This window comes from Cervus canadensis, chromosome 11 (genome assembly GCF_019320065.1).
Source record: "Cervus canadensis isolate Bull #8, Minnesota chromosome 11, ASM1932006v1, whole genome shotgun sequence".
NCBI classification, from domain to species: Eukaryota; Metazoa; Chordata; class Mammalia; order Artiodactyla; family Cervidae; genus Cervus; species Cervus canadensis.
In genome coordinates this window covers 24,671,337-24,697,203 of record NC_057396.1, presented here as the reverse complement: position 1 = coordinate 24,697,203, position 25,867 = coordinate 24,671,337, and the positions used below count along the sequence as shown (strand labels likewise).

The window sequence follows — 25,867 nt, the reverse complement described above, 5'->3', positions numbered from 1 at the left end:
TTAAGAAAGGAGTTGTTGTGTTGCAGATCCAGAACTATGTCACTTAGTGAAGCAAATCTAATCCTTGCCAAAGAATGCCTAACATTTAAGGCTTGATTCCAGAAAAAAAGGAAATAATAACAAAAGCAGTACCTGTAACGAATGTATATTGCGTGCCAGGCATTATATAAGCAGGTTGCATTCATTAGCTTAGTTAATCCTCAATAACCTTTAGGGTGGCTTCTATTGTTGCCCACACTTTATAGATAAGGAGCCATGGAAAAATTAAATAACTTGATTATATGTTGGTTATATGGTTATATGTTACCAGACAAATCCAAGATTTTGATCCCAGTCAGCTTGACACCATGTCCAGCTGCTAGGCAAAACTTCGCCTCCCTGTGTCTTGTTGAAGCTTAAATCGCACTATAAAGTAGGCAGAAACTTGATGCTTTTGTATATTAAAATCTCTGTGAATTTACTTCTAAGATTATGAAAAAAGTGAAAGTGTTAGTCGCTCAGCCGTGACCGACTCTGTTGTGAACGTGTGGCCTGTAGCCTGCCAGGCTCCCGTCTCTACTGTGCTGTTTGTTGTTGTTTTGGGAATTGTTCTTAGAGAACCGGCTGCAGATGCCAGACTAATTGCTGGAGTTAAGGTCCCATATGTGGTCTGGCACAGTGATGAGGAGAAGAAATACTAGTGGTTAGGGGCCGTGGGATTCAGGACAACTTATTAGAAGATCAGTTAGCTGGTGAGATTTGTTAATGTTTGTGCTATTGCTCCTTATAAAATTCTCTTCCCTCTTTTCTGCCCATCTCAATTCTGTGTCTTCTCAGGTTCTCTCTTCTTTGTGAAGTCTTTACCTATGTTTACTTTTTCTCCCCCAGGTGAAGGTCATACTTCATCCTCTGTTCTATTTATACCATGTACATAGCTTTATTTATTGTATTTCCAGTGCTGTATAGCTGGCTGTTTCGCATATGTCTTTCTTCTCTACTCGATTGTGAGGTCCCTGAAGTGAAGGCTGTGTCTGGTTAATCTTCGTAGCTCAAGCCACATCCACCTCATTTTATCACATTCCATGTTCAAGGCAGAGCTTAACTCCGAATTGAGTTGGAATTGGTCTCCTTGTGCCTTCCTTCCATTAGTCCTTAACCTAACATCAGAAACAACTCCAAACAAAGTTACTCTTATGCTGGTCATTCTTACATTTGAATCATTTATTATGTATAGTTCCATACTGTATTTATTTGGGCTGAACTTTTTTATAATTGACATCTTTGCTTCCCTGGTTTTCTTTTTCTTCTTTTTCTCAATAAGTGTAAGTTTTCTTTTCCTCCCCCAGTGTATAGACCCATGTAATTTTAGGAATTGAAAGGTGCTAAATTTGCTTAGCCCTGATCCTTCATCCAGCTAATATTTGTTCAGTACATACTGATTGAGTAGTTGAAAAAGACATAGAGATATTTGGGGGCAACCCAATATTTTGAATATTTAAGAATAATGAGGAAGTTTAGATTTAGTAGATTAAAAACATCTTTCATCATTTATTCTGTCTTTAAATGTGTGCTGTTGAGTAACTTAAGAATTATGAGCAAAGTAAAAAGATGTTTTATGCTGAAGCTGTATATATACAACACAGAAAGATCTCCTAACGATTTTTTTAGGATCATCATTAAGAATTTGATTCTAAAGCTGAGCTACCTGGGCTTCATTCTTGGGTCTACCACATACTAGCTATAAATTACCTAGTCCTGGGTGATCACTGAATCTCTCTGTGTCTCAGGTTCCATATTTGTAGAACAGAGTTGATAATAATATGGAGTGTTGTAAGGTTTAAATGAGTTAGTATTTACAAAGCACTAAGGTTTATATAGTATATATATATACACATACTGGCATATAGTAAGTGTTCAGTATGTAGTATATAGTACATATATATATATATATATATATATACACATTCAGTCAGTCAGTCAGTTCAGCCACTCAGTCGTGTCTGACTCTTTGCGACCCCATGAATCACAGCACACCAGGCCTCCCTGTCCATCACCAACTCCCGGAGTTTACTCAAAACTCATGTCCATCAAGTCAGTGATGCCATCCAGCCATCTCATCCTCTGTCGTCCCCTTCTCCTCCAGCCCCCAATCCCTCCCACCATCAGGGTCTTTTCCGATGAGTCAACTCTTCGCATGAGGTGGCCAAAGTATTGGAGTTTCAGCTTCAGCATCAGTCCTTCCGATGAACACCCAGGACTTCTCTCCTTCAGGATGGACTGGTTGGATCTCCTTGCAGTCCAAGGGACTCTCAAGAGTCTTCTCCAACACCACAGTTCAAAAGCATCAATTTTTCAGCGCTCAGCTTTCTTCACAGTCCAACTCTCACATCCATACATGACCACTGGAAAAACCATAGCCTTGACTAGACGGACCTTTGTTGGCAAAGTAATGTCCCTGCTTTATAATACGCTATCTAGGTTGGTCATGACTTTTCTCCCAAGGAGCAAGTGTCTTTTAATTTCATGGCTGCAGTCACCATCTGTAGGGATTTTGGAGCCCCCAAAAATCAAGTCTGACACTGTTTCCACTGTCTCCCCATCTATTTCCCATGAGGTGATGGGACCAGATGCCATGATCTTAGTTTTCTGAATGTTGAGCTTTAAGCCAACTTTTTCACTTTCCTCTTTCTCTTTTATCAAGAGGCTCTTTAGTTCCTCTTCACTTTCTTCCATAAGGGTGGTGTCATCTGCATCTCTGAGGTTATTTATATTTCTCCCAGCAATCTTGATTCCAGCTTGTGCTTCTTCCAGCCCAGCGTTTCTCATGATGTATTCTATAGTATATAATATAGTATATAGTAATTGTATATATATAATATATAGTATATATATAATATGTAGTTATATAGTATATAGTTCAGTATATAGTAATTGCTGCTGCCACCACCATCACCACCCTTACTACTATCACCGTTACTGAATTATAGAAGCACCTCCTGAGATGTGGGATGTGCCTGTCGAACTTCTAGTCAGACCCTACCAAGTCATCATTTACTTATCATATAAGCTTCTTGTCTTAATAAGAAGCCCTGCATGTGAGTGTCTGCACCAAAGCATGATTTGCCTAGATTGTAACCGCATCTGCAGGGTAATGAAGTATTTTGTTCTGGGGTTTTACTGTAGGAGCAATTTAAGAAATGGCAGAAGACCCATTAGCTTTTGGAGTCTGTTCCTTTGAGACCAACTTGCTAGGAATCCATTTCCTGTCTTTTTAAAAAGAGTAAATTTATTTTCTTCATTGACGTCCTGTAAACAAGATAATGGCAATTTGTATTTTGTGGCATATGTTTTAAAGTAGATTTAATTTTCCTTAGTAAATGCTTCTTAATAATGCATGGTGAGTGAGTTTTCTTTCTCTGTTGTCAGGTTGCTATCAAGATCATTGATAAGACGCAGCTGGATGAAGAGAACCTGAAGAAGATTTTCCGGGAAGTGCAGATTATGAAGATGCTGTGCCACCCCCACATTATCAGGCTCTACCAGGTGGGGTCCCCGGTGGTGGCGTGGGGCAGCAGGGACCCGGGGGGTCACTTGTGTCTGTGGGTACTTTTGAAGAGAAGGTGGGTGGGTGAACATCTGCAACTTTTTTGTTCTATGTTCATATGTTCATCCTATTTCCCCACCTTCTTATCTATCCCCCAACTCAGTACTTCAGTTTCCCCTGGGGATTTACTAGTAAGCTCTAGCTTACCTAGGTAAGCTTGGATGCCACTCTTAGAGTTACACAAAAAGATTATTTAAAAGGTGATGAGAACCTATTTATTTAGGTCAGAATCCTAAAGCAGAATGGGAAATCCAAAAGGAACAGAGAATTTGAAGAGATTAAAATAATATTAACTTTTACAGCATTATTGAAATACCAATGTCTGTGATCATTTTATGAATTATCACCAAGGGTATTTTCAGTGTGGCTTGTTGTACCAGTCAAACCTATCTCCTTTCAGCTCTGATAGGGTCCCAGACATGGTTTCCTAAGGCTGCACTGATTCCTTCGATAGCCAGGAGATTGTGCATGCATACTTAGTCCCTCAGTCGTGTCCAGCTCTTTGATACCCCGTGGACTGTAGCCCGCCAGGCTCCTCTGTCCATGGGGATTCTCCAGGCAAGAACACTTGAGTGGGTTGCCACGCCCTCCTCCAGGGGCTTCCCAACCCAGGGATGGAACCCACGTCTCCTGCATTGCAGGGGGATTCTTCACCACGTGGGCCACCACGGAAGCCCAGCCAAGAGACTGACTCCACATAATGGCAGAGTTTTCTGTTCTAGTTTACTTACCTTCCCAGGAAGCATGCATGTTTCATGCCGTCATCAAAAGTGATTCCCTAGCCTTACTGCAAAAGTAGTGAATCTAATGGCTGGAATTTTAAGCCAGATAGGAGAGGAGGACCTTGCCTTAGCAGGCGGGTGGAAGAGATATTTTGGGAGAGGTGGGGCTTTGGGGTGCTTCTCAAATTGCAGTGTGTTGGCAACCATGAGCCCTGCCTGTGCATGGGCCAGCCCTGCTCACTGCTCTCTACCAGAACAGCCAACACCTCGTTCTGCAGGAAGTGGCCACCCACTCAGTTCGTTTGCTGCTGTTAGTCTGCAGTAAGTGGTTACTGGCCCAGACCTGGGATCATGTGTAAGAGTGGAAAGAGTACATCTGAGGCACAGCAGGCAGCCTTTCAGTCTGCTACTTTATGGAAAAGAAAGCATGTCGTGATATCAGTGCATGTTTACGACTGTAGCCTTAGGGCTCTTGTCTGGCATCACCTGCTCACATCCTGAAATGAATTAGATCAGCAGGAGCAGGACTGTTGAAATTTTATCACACAAAGTTATATTGAGCAACACCTCCATTGTGCCTGAGAAGGAAACCCATGAAAGCTTCCTGGGGTTGTCTGAAGAGCTGTGTCTGCAAGTTCAGAGATGCTGCTTCCTTCCTATCCTGACAGACAGTAAACTTCTTGACCTCACTTTTTAAAATAAATCAACTTTTAATAGTTGTAGAGCTCATTATAAAGGCTGACGTTCCTTAAGAGGTTAACTTATAGGTATTAACCTTATCACTGAAATCTGCAAGTTTACCTTTCTTACCCAAGATTTCATTAGCCTTTCTGATTTATAGACTTTCAACCCTGGCTTTGAATATCACCCTTTTTTAGGCTTTAATTTTGCTGTCTGGCAGGTAGTATTGTTAATGGGAGAGTCTGAGCTGCCAAGGTGAGTGTGACTGTTGAATCGTCTTCATACAGTATTAAGGTAGTTTTTATGTCATTTGCTAAAGCTTTAGTCTCCTTGGGCTTCCAGAGTGAACCAAATTTAAATAACTATATAGGGAAGTTTTTGAACTCCTGAAAAGCTTAAAAATAAAAAAAAAAGTCTAAAGTTAAACACAACATTGTAAATCAACTCTACTTCAACAAAATTTAAAAAAATAAAAAAATTTACAGTCAATAAAGTGAAAGTGAAATCACTTAGTTGTGTCCGACTCTTTGCAACCCCATGGACAGTAGCCTGCACCAGACTCCTCTGTCCATGGGATTTTCTAGGCAAGAGCACTGGAGTGGGTTGCCATTTCCTTCTCCAGGGAATCTTCCCAACCCAGGGATTGAACCCATGTCTCCCACATTCTAGACAAACGTTTTACCGTCTGAGCCACCAGGGAAGTCCATAAAAGGCCTGGTATAAAGGAGATATACAATATGACATTTTTTTTCTTCTTTTTTATTTTTCTTTAACACTTACATATGTTTAGGATACTTACTTTTTGTTACATGAGCCAACATATAGAGAGCTTGGAAGCAATACATGTAACAGTGGGCTAGTATCACCAGTCTGTAGAGAGTTTTTAAGTTAAAGTGAGAAAAATGATGCAGTTGTTACATTGAAAAATTAAAATAATGTGCATACATACAATGGAGTACTATAAAACCATTTAAAAGAAGAAATAGATCCATTGTTATAATGGTATTAATGTATAGAGATGTCAAAAATAAAATGACTCGGGAATGATTTGACAAAATAATTAATTGTCAAGTATAGTGAAAGTGTAGAACTATATTGCCTGCTTTGATAGTCACTAGCTACACGTGGTTGTGTATTAACCTGTGGCTAGCATGAATGAGGAACTGGATTTTTACTTTTATTTAATATTAATTTAAATATAAAAACTGGAGCTGTTTACAATTAAAAGTGTTTGAAATATATTAATGATAATAAAATACAATAGAATTAATTTCACCTTTTTCTTTTTACTTTTCTAATGTGTTACTAGAAAAGTTAAAATTGTATGTGAGACTCACATAGTATTTCTGTTGGATACCACTACTCTAGAATGATATAAAATAAACTATTAACAGAGTTTCCTCTGGGGAATAAAATGGAAAGGCCTGGACAGAGGAAAACGTTTGGTCTTTTGTTTATATACTAGGTATTTAAAATGTTTATAATGAACATTTATACTTATATATTAATACTTTAATAAATATTTGATGAAAAAGGTGAAAAGGAAGAAGGTACTGACAACACACCACAAGTTTTTAGAAAAGTAGCAAAATAAAGACTAGGATTAAAATACAGATGAGTAGTTTATATCTTTGAGGTTGTTGAATGGAAAATTGTCATTTCCATTTTTTAAAAAGCACAGCTATATGTAATATCTGTGTAGTTCTTAAGTGATTCCAGTTGTTCTCCCTAAGTTTTATTTGATTGGGTTTTGGGAGGGACATTTTTGAGCTTCAAGTGATCAATGATCCAAAACTTCAAGTGACCAAATGTGAACTTTTTGGTTCTTGGCAGCATCTTTGCGTCTTTTTGTGGAGCTTGAAAGACTGCTGAGTCCTGCTGGGACAATGCAAGGACTGTCTCTCTCAAGTAGTAAATATTTCCTACTTTGAAGAACTTGGAGGAATACCTGTTTCTCCCCTTCTTAATGACATTTATATCTGTTCCCCTCCCAGCCCCACAAGTTTGAAGTCTCCTTTAGGCAGAAATGATTATTAACATTTCACATGACAAAAGGAAGAGTTGTTAGTTTCTCTTCCTGTGCTATCAGCCTGTCATTTGTGTCACTGTCATTTTCCTGCCTTTGCACCAGGTTATGGAGACAGAGCGGATGATTTATCTGGTGACGGAATATGCGAGTGGAGGGGAAATATTTGGTGAGTACACGCACTGCGTTCTTTAAGCAGCTATTGAGCACGCTGCGGCACTTAGAGCAGCTGCCCGACGCCTTTGTCTCGTGAACGGCCGTCACTTGATGCTGTCCTTCAGCGCTGGCATCTTCTACCAACAGAGCAATTTTAATTATGTTTGAGTCCCCTCTTAAAGTTCTCACCATCTTTGTTTTCTTAGCAAAGGTGGTTTGTTTGTTTCGGTCAGGTGTTGACAGTTGAGATTAAAGATCTTCAAATACACAACATTTCTCTGAACATGAGGGTCTTTCCTACCGCCAGTTTCTAGCTGGAATGACAACATGTGACGGAACCCCTTCAAATGTGGTGGGCCCCTGTTGTATGTGGAAGAGTCTCTCAGAGCAAGCAGTCTCACCCTAATGCATTCTTTAACATTTACTTAAATATGACATGTAACTGTATTCCTTACCATGTGTTCACAGTTTCCTTGATGATTCTTGTAATTTAGGAGGTTTTGTGTTCAGTAACTGTGTTTTTTTCCCCCTCTAACACTTAGCACAACATTAGAATTAAGCTGGAGAATTTGTTATGAGGAAATATGTCATTTTGAGGTGGTAAAAACTGGCCCCCCTCAATTTTTCTTTTGGTAGCTGTGATAAATGGAGCCAAATAAAGACTAAACTTTCAAACCTAGATTGACATGTCTTTTTATTTTTAAATTTTATTTCTTTTTGGCATGTGAATATAGAAAAGGGTTTCTTATGTATTTTAGGTTTATCTAGTGTGTTTTTTTAGATTTTGATTTGGTTTAAGTCTGGATGGTAAGAACTTTTTAAATTTTTAAAATATTGGCACTTGCTATGTGCCTCAGTTCAGTTCAGTCGCTCAGTCGTGTCCGACTCTTTGCAACCCCATGAATCGAAGCACGCCAGGCCTCCCTGTCCATCACCAACTCCCCAAGTTCACTCAAACTCATGCCCATTGAGTTGGTGATGCCATCCAGCCATCTCATCTTCTGTCGTCCCCTTCTCCTCCTGTCCCCAACCCCTCCCAGCATCAGGGTGCCTAATATATATTAAAAAGCCTGAAATCACCGTTAAGTGGCATTTTCTTATTAGTGACTGGCGAATTGTGACTGAGAATTTTTTGATATGTTAAACTGAAAGCTGATCATTTGATATCTAATAATCTTCAAAATAAGTGTGAATCTTTTAAAAAAAGGTATCATTTCCTAATGATGTTTTCACTTGCCTTTGTATCTACTTGTGTATAATGGTAATCTTGGGAGCAAAGAGACCTTGTCATCTTAACATTCAAAATAATCAAAGAACCAAACACAGTGCACATCAGATCTACCTTGCTCCTTAGAAGACAGATTTCAAAAGTACAGAAAAGATAACAATGCCCTGGTCGTAGATTCTTTGTGGGAACATAGCTCATGACGTGAGGAAATAGAATAGTACTTCTCATGGTATTATTATAAAAGATCTGGAAGAGGAAGAAATTGCTGTTACCAATAGAAATGACTGTGCCTGCACAAGGATGGACGTGTCTCATGAGGTCTAGTTTTTAGGTATCTGTATCAGAGGTGAAAGGATGGGTTTAATCAAGAATATGCGCTTTGGAGGCAGCTCTACCTGGTTTTGAATCACATTGTTGCCACCTGTTTGCTTTTTTACTTGGATTCTGGGACTCACATTCTGGCCTATAAAGTCAGATCTGTAATATCTGCCTTGTAGTTGGGACGATTAAATGAGATAGCACATAGAGAGCCCTAGCACTTTGCTTCCTTTTCCTCTGTGTAATAGAACAAGTGGTTGATGGACTGCTGGTAGGAGAATGTGAGACACTCTGCTGCCCTCCTGAGTGAAACTGGTGAAAGTAATTTTTAAAAACCCCTAAACTCCAGCCATTTAAAGTCTCTGGAAATGGTTCTGAGGGTGAACAGCAACTGAAGAAACATTTATTCAAGAACATCTATGAAAATTTGCTAAGAAATAAGAGCGCTTGTGGTCTTTAAGCCAGTACTACTTCCTCCTTCCCCTCTAGCCAACTCAGCAAGGTGGAGATTCCAAATCGGCAAGGTTACTCCAGCCAAGACCACAGCCTGCCCTCTGGCCTCCCCTTTTCACCTAGACTAATGGATTTCTTCCTGGAGGAACGGGACATAAACATTTCTCATCCTGCCCCGGCTACCTATTGCTGTTGCTAAGGCGTGGGTTAGAGCAGTTGAACAGTGAGGAGTCCTTTGTCTGCCCAACTCATGCTTGGAGAGTTTGGGTGAGGCACACTGAGAATACTGGGACCCAGCTCATTCTTGCTTTATGTTCTAAACTAGTAGGTTATCTCAAGAGAGGCAAGCAGGGAGAATTTAGAATCTGCGCCCTTTCTCTCCACTGAACTCTACTCCTAGAGAGGGAGCGTTACTCAGAGAAAGCTTTGCCATTGTCCCCACGTCTAGCTTCAGAGTCCTGGCTCAGAGATTTGTCCAGAGGGAGAAACAGACCATAACACATATAGCTCCTAATTTCTTCCCATAGGGACTGGCTTCATTTGCAACAGAGAATGAAGAAGTTTAAGCCTGAAGGCATTCATAAAAACAGTGGAGGTTGTGGTAAAAGGCATTTCAGAGGAGATTTGAGCAGGCTAAACTATAAGCCAGCTAGTTTGCAAGTAAGAACCAGGGAATAGAACATCACAAGAGCCTTCTAAGGTCAGAAGAAAAATCAAACACTGATCTCAGAAACTCTTCCTTCAAAGGAACGAGCATTTGATTCGATTGTTTATAGACCAGTTTATGCTCTAGGACATTATTGAAAATAATAGAGCAACCAGCCACAATTTTTGGATTTTAACAGCTGGGCATGGTTAAAGACAGGAAGAAAGCTCTACTCAAACCATGGTGATCCAGTGATCTGTTGGTAATTGTGGATGTAAAAGGATATGTGCCTCGCTGAGGAATAACATCAGAAGCTGATCACTATGTATAGGGGAATTCAGTTCAGTTCAGTCGCTCAGTTGTGTCCGACTCTTTGCGACCCATGGACTGCAGCATGCCAGGCCTCCCTGTCCATCACCAACTGCCGGAGTTTACTCAAACTCATGTCCATTGAGTCGGTGATGCCATCCAACCATCTCATCCTCTGTCGGCCCCTTCTCCTCCTGCCTTCAATCTTTCCCAGTGTTTCTCAGGGTCTTTTCAAATGAGTCAGCTCTTCGCATCAGGTGGCCAAAGTATTTCAGCTTCAGCATCAGTCCTTCCAATGAACATTCAGGACTGATTTCCTTTAGGATGGACTAGTTGGATCTCCTTGCAGTCCAAGGGACTCTCAAGAGTCTTCTCCAACACCACAGTTCAAAAGCGTCGATTTTTCGGTGCTCAGCTTTCTTTGTTCCCACTCTCACATCCATACATGACTACTGGAAAAACCATAGCTTTGACTAGATGGACCTTTGTTGGCAAAGTAACATCTCTGCTTGTTAATATGCTGAGTTGGTCATAACTTTTCTCCCAGGGAGTAAGTGTCTTTTTACTTCGTAGCTGCAGTCACCATCTGCAGTGATTTTGGAGCCCCAAAAAATAAAGTCTGACACTGTTCCCACTGTTTCTCCATCTATTTGCCATGAAGAGATGGGACCAGATGCCATGACCTTAATTTTCTGAATGTTGAGCTTTAAGCCAACTTTTTCACTTTCCTCTTTCACTTTCATCAAGAGGCTCTTTAGTTCTACTTCCCTTTCTGCCATAAGGGTGGTGTCATCTGCATATCTGAGGTTATTGATATTTCTCCCCGCAATCTTGATTCCAGCTTGTGCTTCCTCCAGCCCAGAGTTTCTCATGATGTATTCTGCATATAAGTTAAATAAGCAGGGTGACAATATACAGCTTTTACATACTCCTTTTCCTATTTGGAACGAGTCTGTTGTTCCATGTCCAGTTCTAACTGTTGCTTCCTGACCTGCATACAGATTTCTCAATAGTCAGGTCAGGTGGTCTGGTATTCCCATCTCTTTCAGAATTTTCCACAGTTTATTGTCATCTGCACAGTCAAAGGCTTTGGCATAGTCAATAAAGCAGAAATAGATGTTTTTCTGGAACTCTCTTGCTTTTTCAATGATCCAGCGGATGTTGGCAATTTGATCTCTGGTTCCCCTGCCTTTTCTAAAACCAGCTTGAACATCTGGAAATTCATAGTTCACTTATTGTTGAAGGCTGGCTTGGAGAATTTTGAGCATTACTTCACTAGCGTGTGAGATGAGTGCAATTGTGCGGTAGTTTGAGCATTCTTTAGGATTGCCTTTCTTAGGGATTGGAATGAAAACTGACCTTTTCCAGTCCTGTGGCCACTGCTGAGTTTTCCAAATTTGCTGGCATATTGAGTGCAGCACTTTCACAGCATCATCTTTCAGGATTTGAAATAGCTCAACTGGAGTTCCATCACCTCCACTAGCTTTGGTCATAGTGATGCTTCCTAAGGCCCTCTTGACTTCACATTCCAGGACGTCTGGCTCTAGGTGAGTGATCACACCATTGTGATTATCTGGGTCGTGAAGATCTTTTTTGTACAGTTCTTCTGTGTATTCCTGCTGCCTCTTCTTAATATCTTCTGCTTCTGTTAGGTCCATACCGTTTCTGTCCTTAATTGAGCCCATCTTTGCATGAAATGTTCCCTTGGTACCTCTGATTTTCTTGAAGAGGTCTCTAGTCTTTCCCATTCTATTGTTTTCCTCTATTTCTTTGCACTGATCACTGAGGAAGGCTTTCTTATCTCTCCTTGCTATTCTTTGGAACTCTGCATTTGAATGGGTAATCTTTCCTTTTCTCCTCTGCTTTTGGCTTTTCTTCTTGACACAGCTATTTGTAAGGCTCCTCAGACAGCCATTTTGCTTTTTTGCATTTCTTTTTCTTGAGGATGGTCTTGCTCCCTGTCTCCTGTACATTGTCACAAACCTTCATCCGTAGTTCATCAGGCACTCTGTGTATCAGATCTAGGCCCTTAAATCTATTTCTCACTTCCACTGTCTAATTGTAAGGGATTTGATTTAGGGGAATAAACTTCCCCTAAATTTAGGGGATTTGATTTGTATAGGGTGATAAACTTGACTAAAACCATCCAGTCAGTCACTAACAAATAAACAGATAACAATGACATGCTCCAGAAGGGTAGAGCACCTGGAGTTGCCAGAACGTTTTATGTAAAACATCTATATTCCAACAACAGCAAACTGTGAAACACATAACGAAACAGGAAAGTATGACCCATATACTGAAAAACAGCAGGCCGTAGAAACTGCCTGTCAGAGTGACCATATTTATCAAGAAAAGACTTTAAAGTAGCCATAATGGAAATGTTCACAGTCTTAAAGGAACTCACAAAGTGGTACAAGAAGATATGATTACAGGGTCACATCAAATAAGAATATCAGTAAAAAGGTAGAAATTATAAAAAATCATCAAAAGAAATTATGAAATTGAACAGTAAAATAACTAAAATGTATCAGAGAGATTTAACTATAGATTTGAACTCGCAGAACAGGAAGTGAATTTGTAGATAGATAGGCATGTTATGGGGCTTCCCCAGGTGGCACTAGTTGTGAAGAACCCACCTGCCAGTGCAGGAGACGTAAGAGATATGGGCTCAATCCCTGGGTTGGGAAGATGCCCTGGCAGAGGGCATGGCAACCCACTCCAGTATTCTTGCCTGGAGAATCCCATGGACACAGGAGCCTAGTGGGCAACAGTCCATAGGGTTGCAAAGAGCTGGACATGACTGAAGCGACCTAGCACGCACATACACAGGCATGCACACACACAGGCATGTTAATGCAAGTTGCAGACCAAAGAGAAGAATGAGTTAAAAACAATGAACAGACCCTCAGAGAAATGTACAATCAAATGCTCCAACATATGTATAATGGGAGTACTAAAAGAAGAGAGAAAGGAGCAGAAAAATTATGCAAGAAAGTAATGGCTGTAAACTTCACAAATTCATTGAAAAACCTACATATCTAGGAATTTCTTCAAAATCCAGTTAGCAGTAAACACAAAGAGGTCCACAAACAGATATGTCATAGTAAATATAATGGAAGTTAAAGACAGATATTGAAAGCATCAAGAGAAAAATGATGCGTCACTTAAGAGCAATTCCTTAAGTTTTGGTAGTAGACTTTTCAGCAGAAATGATGGAGGACAGAAGGCAATAGGATAACATTTGTAAAGTGCTGAAAGAAAAAAACAAAACAAAACAAACTGTTAACTAAAATCCTATATCCAGTAAACCTGTATTTCAAAAATGAAGGTGAAGTAGCCTTTCTCAGATAATCAAGCACTGAGGGATTTTGTTGCTGACAGAGCCACATTATAAGAAAGGCTAAAGGAAATTCTTCAAGGTAAAAGCAGATGACCTCACATGGTAATTTGAGTTCATGTAAGAAAAAAAGGGCACCAATAAATGTCATGTAATCATAAAAGACAGAAGTGATACATACTTTCTGCTTTTTTCTCTTAATGTATTTAAAAATAAACCTGAAATACATTATTAAGGCTGTAGTGTAATATATTTGTCAATAGCAGCACAATGGAGGTGGGGTGTGTGTGAGAAAAACTGCATTAGGCTAAGGAAGTCATTATAGATGGCACAGAAATAATTATAGTGGTGTATTGTTGGATTTGTAACATTAATCAGTGTAATTTTATTATAAAAACACTAGAAAAGAGGGTAAAAGAAATGACAGTATAAGGGAGAAACACTTCTATATAGTCATCAAAATTAAGCTGGTATAAGTCAGAACCTCATTTGAGTAAGAGAAAATATACATGCTAAACACTGAAGTAGTCACTTAAAAAAATAACCTTAAAAATTGCAATGCAAAAGTCATTAAAGAAATTGAAATGCTTTGTTAGAAAATATTCACTTAATGCAGAAGAAAGCAGTAATGAAGAATAGAATAAAATAGACAAACTATATGGAAAACAAAAGGTAAAACAGCAGACGTAAATCCATTATCAATAATTACATTAAATGTAAATGGGTGGGATAATATAACGCAAAGGCAATGATTGTTAAACTGAATAAAAACACATGGTCCATTGTATGCTATCTACAAGAAACATACTTTAAATTTAAAGATACCAATAAACTGAAAGTAAAAGGATGGAAAATGTCATATCATGCAAATAGCAGTGATAAGAAAGCTAGAATGGCTATGTTGATATCAGATAAAATAGACTTTAAACACAAAAGAGTTTCTTTTTCTACTTACTAGAGATAAAGAGGGATATGATGAGAAGGTAATACGTAAGTAAGCTATAACAGTTATAAACATATGTGTCTAACAGGGCACCAAAATATATCAGACAACAACTGGCAGAAATGAAGGAAGAAATAGACAGTGACAACAATTGAAAGCTTCAACACCCTCCTTGCAGTAATGGATAGAAAAATTAGGCAGAAGATCAACAAGGAAAAAATAAGACTTGGTCGACCAATACCCAGCTGTACCTAACAGATACTGATAGAATACTCCATCTAATAGCAATACGATATACATGCTTATCAAGTAAACACAGAACATTCTCAAGGATAGACCATACACTAGTCCATAAGACAAACCTCCATAAAATTTAAACTTACTCAGTTTTAGTAGTAATACAAAATGTTTTATAGTCACAATGGAATGAAATTAGAAATGAATAGTAGGAAAATTGGGGGAACTCACAAATATGTGAAACTTACACAGTGTATTTTAAAGTAAGCAATGAGTCAAAGAATAAGTTAAAAGCAAATTCAGAAAGTACTTTGAGATGAATGAAAATAAGGACAACATTTCAAAACCTGTGGATTGCAACTAAAAGGGTGCATAGAGGGAAGTTTATAACTGTAAAATTATAAGTTTATAACTGTAAAATGCCTATAGTAAGAAAGATCAATTACCTAGTCTTCTACCTTAAGACAATGAAAGAGTAAGAGCACCCCAAACCTAAAACAAGCTGAAGGAAGGAAATCATAATTACAGCAGAAGTTAATGAAAGAATAGAAAAAATAATAGAGAAAATCAATGAAACCAAAAGCTGGTTCTTTGAAATGGTCAACAAAATTGGCAGATCTTTAGTTAGATTGACCAAGCAAAAAATGAAACACTCAAATTACTAGAATCATAAATGAAAGAAGAGATATTACTAATGATCCTAAATTAATAACAATTGTAAAGGAATACTTGAGCAGTTATATACCCACAAATTATATAACTTAGATAAAATGGACAAATTCCTAGAAAGATACAAACTATTGAAACAGACTCAAGAGATACACAATTTGAATATATCTGTATCAAGTGAAGAGATTGAAGCAGTAATCAAAAACCACACATAAAAAAGCCCATGTCCAGAGGGCATCACTGCTGAACTCTACCAAATATTTAAAAAGAATTACTAATAACAGCAAACTTTCACAAACTCTTCTAAAAAATATAAGAGGAGATGTACGTGATGTATGTATAGATAACTTGACATATACCTGATACCAATACTAGGCAAAGACATCACAAGGAAAAAAAAACACTATAGACCAGTATCTCTTATGAATATGGTTGCAAAATTCTTCAAAAGGATAGTTACAAACAAAATCCGGCAGCATATAAGAAGAATTATACACTATGACCAAGTGGAATTTATTTACTTGCAAGGAACGCAAGGTTGGTTCACCATATCAGAATTCATGAATATAATCAGTTCAGTTCGGTTGCTCGTCATGTCCGACTCTTTGTGACCCCATCGACTGAAGCATGCCAGGCTTCCCTGTCCGTCACCAACTCCTGGAGCTTGCTCAAACTCGTGTTCATCAAGTTGGTTATGCCATCCAACCATCTTGTCCTCTGTCGTCCCCTTCTTCTCCTGCCTGAAGTCTTTCCTAGCATTAGGGTCTTTTCCAATGGGTCAATTCTTCGCATCAGGTGGCCGAAGCTTTGGAGCTTCAGCCTCAGCATCAGTCCTTACAATGAGTATTCAGGACTGATTTCTTTAGGATTGACTGGTTTGATCTCCTTGCAGTCCAAGGGGCTCACGAGTCTTCAACAACCACAGTTCAAAATCATCAGTTCTTCGGCACTCAACTTTCTTTATGGTCCAGCTCTCACACCCATACATGACTGTTGGATATACATGAATGTAATACATATCAATAAAAGAAATCACAAGGTAACATGATTATCTCCCGTGCATCTATGCCCAACCTATGTCAAAAGGGGCAAGAGTATACAATGGAGAAAAGACAGTCTCTTTAATAAGTCAGGCTGGGAGAACTGGACAGCTACATGTAAAAGAGTGTAACTAGAACATTTTCCAACAGCCTACACAAAAATAAACTCAGAATAGATCAAAGACCTATATATAAGGCCATACACTATAAAACTCTTAGAGGAACACATAGGCAGTATAATCTTTGACATAAATCACAGCAGTATTTTTTTGATCCCCCTCCTAATGAGAATAAAAACAAAAATAAACAAATAGGACCTAATTAAACTAAAAAGCTTCCGGACAGCAAAGGAAACCATACATAAAACACAAAGACAACCCACAGGCTGGGAGAAAATGTTTGCAAACAAAGCAACCAGCAGGAGATCTCCAAAATATACAAACAGCTCATGCAGCTCTATGTCAAAAAAACCAAACAACCCAATTAAAAAAAAAGTGATCAGAAGATCTAAATGGACATTTCTCCAAAGAAGACATATAGATGGCCAAAAAAGCACATGAAAAGATGCTCAACATTACTGATTGTAAGAGGAATGTGAATTGAAACTACAATGAGGTGTCACCTCACACTGGTCAGAATGGTCATCATCAAAAAGTCTGTAAACAATAAATGCTGGAAAGGGTATGGAGAAAAGGGAACCCCCCTACACTGTGCTGGGGATGTAAATTGGTACAAACACAATGGAGAACAGGATGGAAGTTCTTAAAAATCTAAAAATAGAATTGCAGTATGATCCAGCACTCCCACTCCTGGGCATATATCCAGAGAAAACTAATCTGAAAGGATACATACACCCCAGTGATTATTGCAGCACTCTTTACAGTACATGGAAGCAAACATAAATGTCTATCAACAGAGGAATGGGTAAAGAAAATGTGGTATGTATATACAATGGACTATTACTCAGCCATTAAAAAGAATGAAATAATACCATTTGTAGCAACATGGATGAGTGGTTAGTCATCAGTGTTTTTAAGAATGAAAGAATAGGTTTAAGGGTGAAACCCTTCATATCATCAGTATTTAAGTTGAAAATGAGGCCACAAAATATGAAAAAGCCACTGTTGATGAAAGATGATTGTGGTATGGCAAAAACTACCACAATATTGTAAAGTAATTATCCTCCAATTAAATTAATATTTAAAAAGCCAAGGAAAATAGAAATTTTAAAAAGTAGTAGTGTTAAATGCTGTAGAAAAGTCAGCTGTGATAAGGACTGAAAAGTAACTTCTGACTTTGTGGTGATATTCTCAGTATTCTTAAAGAGAGCTGTTTGACTAGTGTAGTAAGAATAGAAATCAGAATGTAATGGGGTAAGCTATGAGAGCATAAATGTTATGTAATAACTCAATTCTAAAATACATATTGACATAATCATTGAAAATAAAAGTGATGGTCAACAAAAGAGTCTGAAATGCAGTACTTGGGTACAGTCTCAAAAATGACAGAAGGGTCTCTGTTAGTTTCCAAGGCAAACCATTCTATATCACAGTAATACAAGTCTGTGCCCCAATCACTAGTGCCAAAGAAGCTGAAGTTGAATGGTTCTATGATCACCTACAAGACCTTCTAGAACTTACACCAAAAAAAATGTCCTTTTCATCGTCGGGGACTGGAACGCAAAAGTTGGAGGTCAAGCAATACCTGGAGTAACAGGCGAGTTTGGCTTTGGAGTACTAAATGAAGCAGGGCAAAGGCTAACTGAGCTTTGCCAAGAGAACGCACTGGTCATAGCAAACAACCTCTTCAACACCACAAGAGATAACTCTAAACTTGGACATCAGCATATGGTCTATACCGAAATGAGATTGATTATATTCTTTGCAGCTGAAGCTCTATACAGTCAGCAAAAACAAGACCAGGAGCTTACTATGGCTCAGATCATGAACTCTTTATTGCAAAATTCAGACTTAAACTGAAGAAAGTAGGGAATACCACTAGAACATTCAGGTATGACCTAAATCAAATCCCTTACGATTATACAGTAGAAGTGACAAATAGATTCAAGGGGTTAGATCTGATGGACAGAGTGCCTGAAGAACTATGGATGGAGGTTCATGACATTGTACAGGAGGTGATGATCAAGACCATCCCCAAGAAAGAGAAATGCAAAAAGGCAAAATGGTTGTCTCAGGAGGCCTTACAGATAGCTGAGAAAAGAAGAGAAGCTAAAGGCAAAGGAGAAAAGGAAATATATACCCATCTGAATTCAGAGTTCCAAAGAATAGCAAGGAGAGATATTAAGCCTTCCTTAGTGATCCATGCAGAAAAATAGAGGAAAACAATAGAATGGGAAAGACTAGAGATCTCTTCCAGAAAATTAGAGATACCACGCGAACATTTCTTGTAAAGATGGGTATAATAAAGAACAGAAACAGTATGGACCTAACAGAAGCAAAAGATGTTAAGAAGAGGTGGCAGGAATACACAGAAGAACTATACAAAAAAGATCTTCATGACCCAGATAACCAAGATGGTGTGATCACTCACCTACAGCCAGACATCCTGGAATGTGAAGTCAAGTCGGCCTTAGGAAGCATCACTACGAACAAAGCTAGTGGAGGTGATGGAGTTCCAGTTGAGCTATTTTTTTTTTCAGTTGAGCTATTTTAAATCCTAAAAGATGATGCTGTGAAAGTGCTGCACTCAATATGCCAGCAAATTTGGAAAACTCAGCTGTGGCCACAGGACTGAAAAAGGTCAGCTTTCATTCTAGTGGCAAAGAAAGGGAATGCCAAAGAATGTTCAAACTAGTGTATAATTGCACTCATCTCACAGGCTAGCAAAGTAATGCTCAAAATTCTCCAAGCAAGGCTTCAACAGTACATGAACCAACAACTTCCAGATGTGCAAGCTGGTTTTAGAAAAGGCAGAGGAACCAGAGATCAAGTTGCCAACATCCGTTGGATCATCAAGAAAGCAAGAGAGTTTCAGAAAAACATCTACTTCTGCTTTATTGACTATGCCAAAGCCTTTGACTGTATGGATCACAACAAACTGTGGAAAATTCTTAAAAAGATGGGAATACCAGATCACCTGACCTGCCTCTTGAGAAATCTATATGCAGGTCAGGAAACAACAGTTAGAACCAGAATTGGAACAATGGACTGGTTCTAAATTGGGGAAGGAGTATGTCAAGGCTGTACATTGTCACCCTGCTTATTTAACTTCCATGCAGAGTACATCATGCGAAATGCCATTCTGGATGAAGCACAAACTGGAATTAAGATTGCCGGGTATGCAGATGACACAACTGTTATGGTAGAAAGCAGAGAGGAACTAAAGAGCCTCTTGATGAAAGTGAAAGAGGAGAGTGACAAAGCTGGCTTAAAGCTCAACATTCAAAAAGCTATGATCATGGCATCCCGTCCCATCACTTCATGGCAAATAGACGGGGAAACAATGGAAACAGTGACAGACTTTATTTTCTTGAGCTCCAGAATCTCTGCAGATGGTGACTGCAGCAATGAAATTAAAAGATGCTTGCTTCTTGGAAGAAAAGCTATGACCAACCTAGACAGCATATTAAAAAGCAGAGACATTACTTTGCCAACAAAGGTCCATCTAGTTAAGTGAGTGAAGTCGCTCAGTCGTGTCTGACTCTTTTTGACCCCATGGACAGAGGTAGCCAACCAGGCTCCTCTGACCATGGGATTTTCCAGGCAAGGGTACTGGAGTGGGTTGCCATTTCCTTCTCCAAAGCTGTGGTTTTTCCAGTAGTCGTATATGGAATGTGAGAGTTGGACCATAAGGAAAGCTGAATGCCAGAAAATTGATGCTTTTGAACTGCGGTGTTGGAGAAGACTCTTTGAGTGGCCCTTGGACTTCAAGGTGATCAAACCAGTCAATCCTAAAGGAAATCAGTCCTGAATATTCACTGGAGGGACTGATGCTGAAGCTAAAGCTGCAATACTTTGGCCATCTGATGCGAAGAACTGACTCATTGGAAAAGACCCTGATGCTGGGAAAGATTGAAGGCAGGAGGGGAAGGGGATGATAGGATGAGATGGTTGGATGGCATGACCATCATGATGGACTTGAGTTTGAGCAAGCTTTGGGATTTGGAGGCCTGGTGCATTGTAGTCCACGGGGTCACAAAGAGTCGGGCACAACTGAGCAACAGAACTGAACTGAAAAGTGACAGTATCAGAGTCAAGAATATCTTCTCTCCAATGAATAAATATAAAACTAGACAAAATTGTCAGAAACACTCAGAGTTCTGTAAATGAATAAATAGCAAACACCAAATTGAGAAGCTTAATTTATGAAAAGCTCTTAGCTTGTGATAAGAACAGTGGGAGGCTTGGCTTTCTTGCCTGAGCCCCTACATCTTTCACCTCTTCCTCTAGGGGAAACGGTGTGATCAAGGGTGGGTTGGCATTAAGACTAACATCTTTGTTGCCAGAGGCAGCTGACTTGATTTGGAATGAAAGATGAAAAACCCATGCTCAGTTGTGTTGTCAGTGAAAATAGTAATTTTGGTAGAAAACGAATGTAGGGGGCTCAAAGCCTTGCTAGCTAGTCATTGTGGCCTTGCTAGGGGTGAGCATAAGCATGGCCCACTAGCCAGTAATCTAGTAGGGAGACCTTGTTACTGAGAGAACCGCAGCAGGGTAGGATACCCTTCTCCATTCATCTCTGGTTTACTAGGGGACTGGCATCTATTAGCAAGTCCTGAGAGAGCCCAGCAAAGTTTATAGCTGAGGCTGACTTTGAAACTTTCTGAACTTTGAGTGAACTCCTGAATCCACCAATAAATTTGTCAGCAGAAAGTGAAAGGTCTACTGTCTTGACGACTAAGTGATGTAGACACAGGAATGACCTCCAGGAAGTCATCCTAAAAAATAAAAGCAAGAACTTTAAAAATTAGCAGAGATATCAATGGCTACATGCCACAGAGAGACAGAATCTCAAATTAACCCTCTTATTTCTTAGAGGGTTACTAAGAAAAAACAAGGATGAGCAACAGGAACAGTAATCCTCAGGGGGAAAAATAATAATCTAGAATTGGTTAAATATATTAACTATAATACTTTTATTTAAAAAAGTTTCAGGGGAGTGGAAATTGATTGAAGGTAGTGAAAAAGTAGACTTCAGTTGTAAGTGAGTAGTAGAAATGTAAATGTGCAATATGATAAATTAACATTGTTATATGTTATGTATGAAAGTTGTTAAGACCATAAATCCTGAGTTCTCATCACAAAACATTTTATTTTTTAATTTTTAAATTTTGTGTCTATATGACTCTATATGAGATGATGAATGTTCACTAAAATTATTGTGGTAATCATTTCATGATGTACGTAAGTCAAATCATTGTGCTATACACCTTAAACTTATATAATGCTATATGTCACTTATACATCAATAAGACTGAAAGGGACTATGGCTGATTCATGTTAATGTATGGCAGAAACCAACACAATATTGTGGAGCAATTATTCTTCAATTAAAAATAAATAAATTTTACAATTTCCTAAAAAAAACCCAAAAGAGGGAGAAAAGAAAACCTGGGAACATGTGATCCAAAATCAGAAAGAAAAGTAGTCAATGGAAATTTTCTCTGAGTGAGCTTAGATGTTGCTTTTAGCAAAAACTTCTGGCAGTTTATTATAAATTTGTCCAAAGAAAGAAATCATGTTTAAATAACTAACAGAAAATATGATGACAATGACTTAATAAGTAAGGAATCTCAATAAGGATTTAGAAACTATTAAAAAAGAAGAAAATGGAAATTCTAGAAAAGCACAATAACTGAGATGAAAAATACACTAGTTGAGTTCAAGAGCAGATTTTAGGTGGCAAGGAAAAAATAAAAAAAACCCTGAGGAACTATCAATAGAAATAATCCAGTTTGAAGAACAGAGAGAAGACCATTGAAGAAAAATAATCACAACCTTTGAAATCTATGAAACAAGATCAAGTTTACCAACATTTGTATATTGGGAATTCCATAAGGAAAGGAGAAAGGGACAGAAAGAATATTTGAAGAAATAGTGGCCAGAGATTGTTAAAGTGTATTATAAAACATCAATTTATGGTCTCAAGAGGCTCATTGAGTCTCAAGTAGGATAATTGCAGAAAGATCTACATCTAGACACATCACTGTCAGTTTGCTAAAAGACAAAGAGCAAGCAGCAAGAGAAAATTGACTCATCACATATGGGGTAAGAGCAATATGATTTATAGCTGGATTCTCACCAGAAAAAATGGAGGTGGTGGATTGACATGTTTAAGATGCCGAAATAAAAAACTGAACCATGAATTTTGTATCTAGCAAAAATATCCTTTTAAATGAAGGCAGAATAAAGTCATCCCTAAATAACTATTAATAAAGACAGTTTCTTGTATAAGCAGATTTGCTATTAGAAGCCATCCCAAAGGAGATGCTCAGACTGAAAGCAAGTGATGCCAAACGGTAACTCATAGCCACAGGAGGGAATGAAGAAAATCAGGAAAGATGAATGTCTAGGAAATAAAAGAGTATATACATATAACTTTTCCCTCTTTTATTCTCTTAATTTCTTTAAAAGGCATAAAATGACTTAAAGTAACTGTGACACTATTTCTGGATTTCTAGCAGAGATTGATGTAAGTATCTAAAGGAAGTTTGAGGAAATGGAGTTCTATTGGAATAACGTTCTGTATTTTACCTGAATCAAGTCAGCATTAATTTGAAGTAGACTGTGATCAATTAAGACGCATGTTATAATCCCTAGAGCATCTACTGAGATAAAAATCAGTCCCATACTTTGAAGGCTAGTACTTAGAAGTCATTTCTCAAATGACTCTTGAGAAAGTCGGCTATAATGGGAAGGAATGAGAGAGAGTTGGTAACTACCACAAAGAGATACAAGGCGAAACATTCTAGTGCATCAGTGCGGGATTAGTTTTGTGTGAAAAGAGAGGAAGTGGGTAGACATAGAGTTCAAGGCTGGTAAATTCGCTGAAGTATTTGTGTGAGATTGATACTTGGGAGATTTAAGATTTAGAATCTGAATACCTAATCACTAATTTTTAAGAAGTAAGAAAATCACTTGTATGCCGAGATGAGATCTTGAAACAGCAGCTAAAGGAAATGAAAGAGATAGCTGCAGGAGACAAGTCGAAGGTTGTATAGGCAGCTTGAAAGTCTGGCAGCTGTTGATCTTAATTAACTTTGCTGTGGCTTGTCTTCCGTGTTTGTTAGCAGTTCTTGGCAGCTTAGATATCGGAGTGAAGAACATAGATGGTTGGTTTGGCCCAGAGTTTTGCATGGTTACTTGAAGTGATGAATAATGATGCTTGGAAGTTTCTGCTCTATGTGTAAATGTTAGTGAGGAACTTTATCCCAGAGTCCTTGGCTAATTAAAACACAAAACTGCTTTGAATAGTTGTTGGCTCCTAATTCCAAGTTCAGATTTGCTAAAAGAGTTGTAGTGAGCTTACCTCTAGTGGCAGTCACACCATATCTGGAATATTTTCTTCAGTTTCAAGTACTATGTTGTACGTCATCAGGACACCTTCATTTAGGAATATGACGAAGATGGGGAGCACTGTTTGCAATTGTTGGACTGAAGAGTAGGTTAGAGAAGTCTTTGTGAAGGGAGTAAAGCTTGAACAGAGTTATCATGTATGAGAAGTTTGCCAAGTCAAAATGACCTTTCCAGAGGTCATAAAGACCCTAAAGCATGTAACAACTTGGTGTATTCACAGAACTAGGACTAGTTTCTCAGAGGATTAAGTGATAGGCTAGTGGTTTTCAGGTTATCCCAAAAGTTCTAAGGGTCATTTGAAAATGTGTAAGATGCCATCTCTGAGAAAGAAATTATGTGAGGCAGAGCTAAAGAGTCATGCTTTGCCCGCAAATATATTCAGTCTACTCCCATGTTTCCCTCATATTCAACAGGAGCCTGTCTGCTTTTATACCCAATATGCCACATAAAATTTCATTTAAATAAAAATTAAATTGATTTCCACATAAGATTTCATTTAAATAAATAAGTCTGTGGCTACTAAGAGTTTCTTCCATTATTAGATGATAGTGAGCTATGGGAGAGCTTTAAATAAGGGCCAGAATTCAGTTTGACTTGTTTAAGAAAGGGTATTTTGATGGCAATATAAGGATATATTTGAAGGAGAGGGGTCTGCAAGAGCACTTAGAAGGCTGCTGCAGTAAAAGAGATGAGAACTGAGAATTGTCTGATGAGTAATGGCCATGGGGATGGAGAAATGGATTATAGATAGAGTTAAAGTGGCATTGTTAGTGGTTAAGAATATGGATAGAGTCAGACTGCTGTGATTCAAATCCCAGTTCCTCTACTTACTGCCTTTGTAATAGTGGGCAATTTTTTTTAACCTCACTGCCTCTGTCTTTAAAATGAAGATAATAATAATAGTAATACTAATGATGATGATGAAGGCACCACTTATCTCCAAAGGTTGTTGTGAGGATTAGATGAGTGTTTGTAAAGTGCTAGTCAGTTTAAAGACTTGTACAACATGTCCACAGCAGCGTTATGTACCAGGCAATATTCTAAACATTTTTATTTAAAAAAAAAAACTTTAAAAAATTGAGATGTAACTAACATGACATAAAATCATGTGCAATAGTTTGAGAGACAGTTGGCAAAGAAATTCAGACCACTAACATTAAAGTAAATGATGTGTGGGTCATTGGGCTTCGGCTCAAAGGGCCGTCCGTATAGGGCAAGTGAGATCAGGATGAATGATCGTAAATAGGAGGAATTTTAAACGCTAGAGATCTAGGTGAAGTTTAAAAGCAAGTGTGTTGGGCATAACAAGATCAAAGAGATGAAAGTCTGAAAGTGTACCCAATACTGTAGCCACTGTGTGCATTTGAAATGTATTAGTAGATAGTGCAGCCGAGGAACTGAATTTTGAATGGAATTAACATTTAAAAGCTGAAGCAGTTTTAGGACAACTCAGAGAGTTAGCCAGCTTCAGAGTTGAGCACCCAAGTCCATCCTCACTTCTGGCACCAACTGCAAGTTCAGGAATTTCGCAGTACCACCCTCATCTTTGATAATTTGCTAAAAGTACTCACAGAATTCACTGAAAGCTATTTAACTCATAGTTACAATGAAAGGATTCAGATTAAAATCATCTGAGGGAAGAAGCACAGAGTCCATGAGAAGTACCAAACATGGAGCTTTTGTTTTCCTCTCCTCATAGAATGTCTCACTCTCCTGGTGTTGATATGTGATAGTATGCAGTCTTGTCCATAGGTAAGCTCACCTGAGCCTCTGTGTTCAGAGATTCTGTTTTACATAGGAAAGGTTGATCGACTGATTGCATACTTACATGGTTGACCTCTGTCTCCAGGCCAGCTGACCCAGAGCTCCCACCCTAAGTCACATTGTTCTAGTGTGGCCAGCTCACACCCTAAGACTATGTGGGTATGGCCAGTCCCTTGCTAACTCATCTTGTTAGACTACCAGGTATGACCCAAGGTCC

General features: G+C 38.6%; 1 protein-coding gene across 4 annotated transcripts in view; it reads left to right on the top strand.

Annotated features, from left to right (window-relative positions):
* Positions 1-25,867, top strand: part of SIK3 (SIK family kinase 3) — a 256,890-nt gene that overhangs the window by 135,561 nt on the left and 95,462 nt on the right. For all 4 annotated transcript variants that reach the window (XM_043481447.1, XM_043481445.1, XM_043481446.1 and 1 more), the window contains exons 2-3: positions 3,406-3,522; positions 7,118-7,181. In XM_043481447.1, the coding sequence (XP_043337382.1) occupies positions 3,406-3,522; positions 7,118-7,181 (181 nt within the window). The remainder of the gene's footprint in view (positions 1-3,405; positions 3,523-7,117; positions 7,182-25,867) is intronic.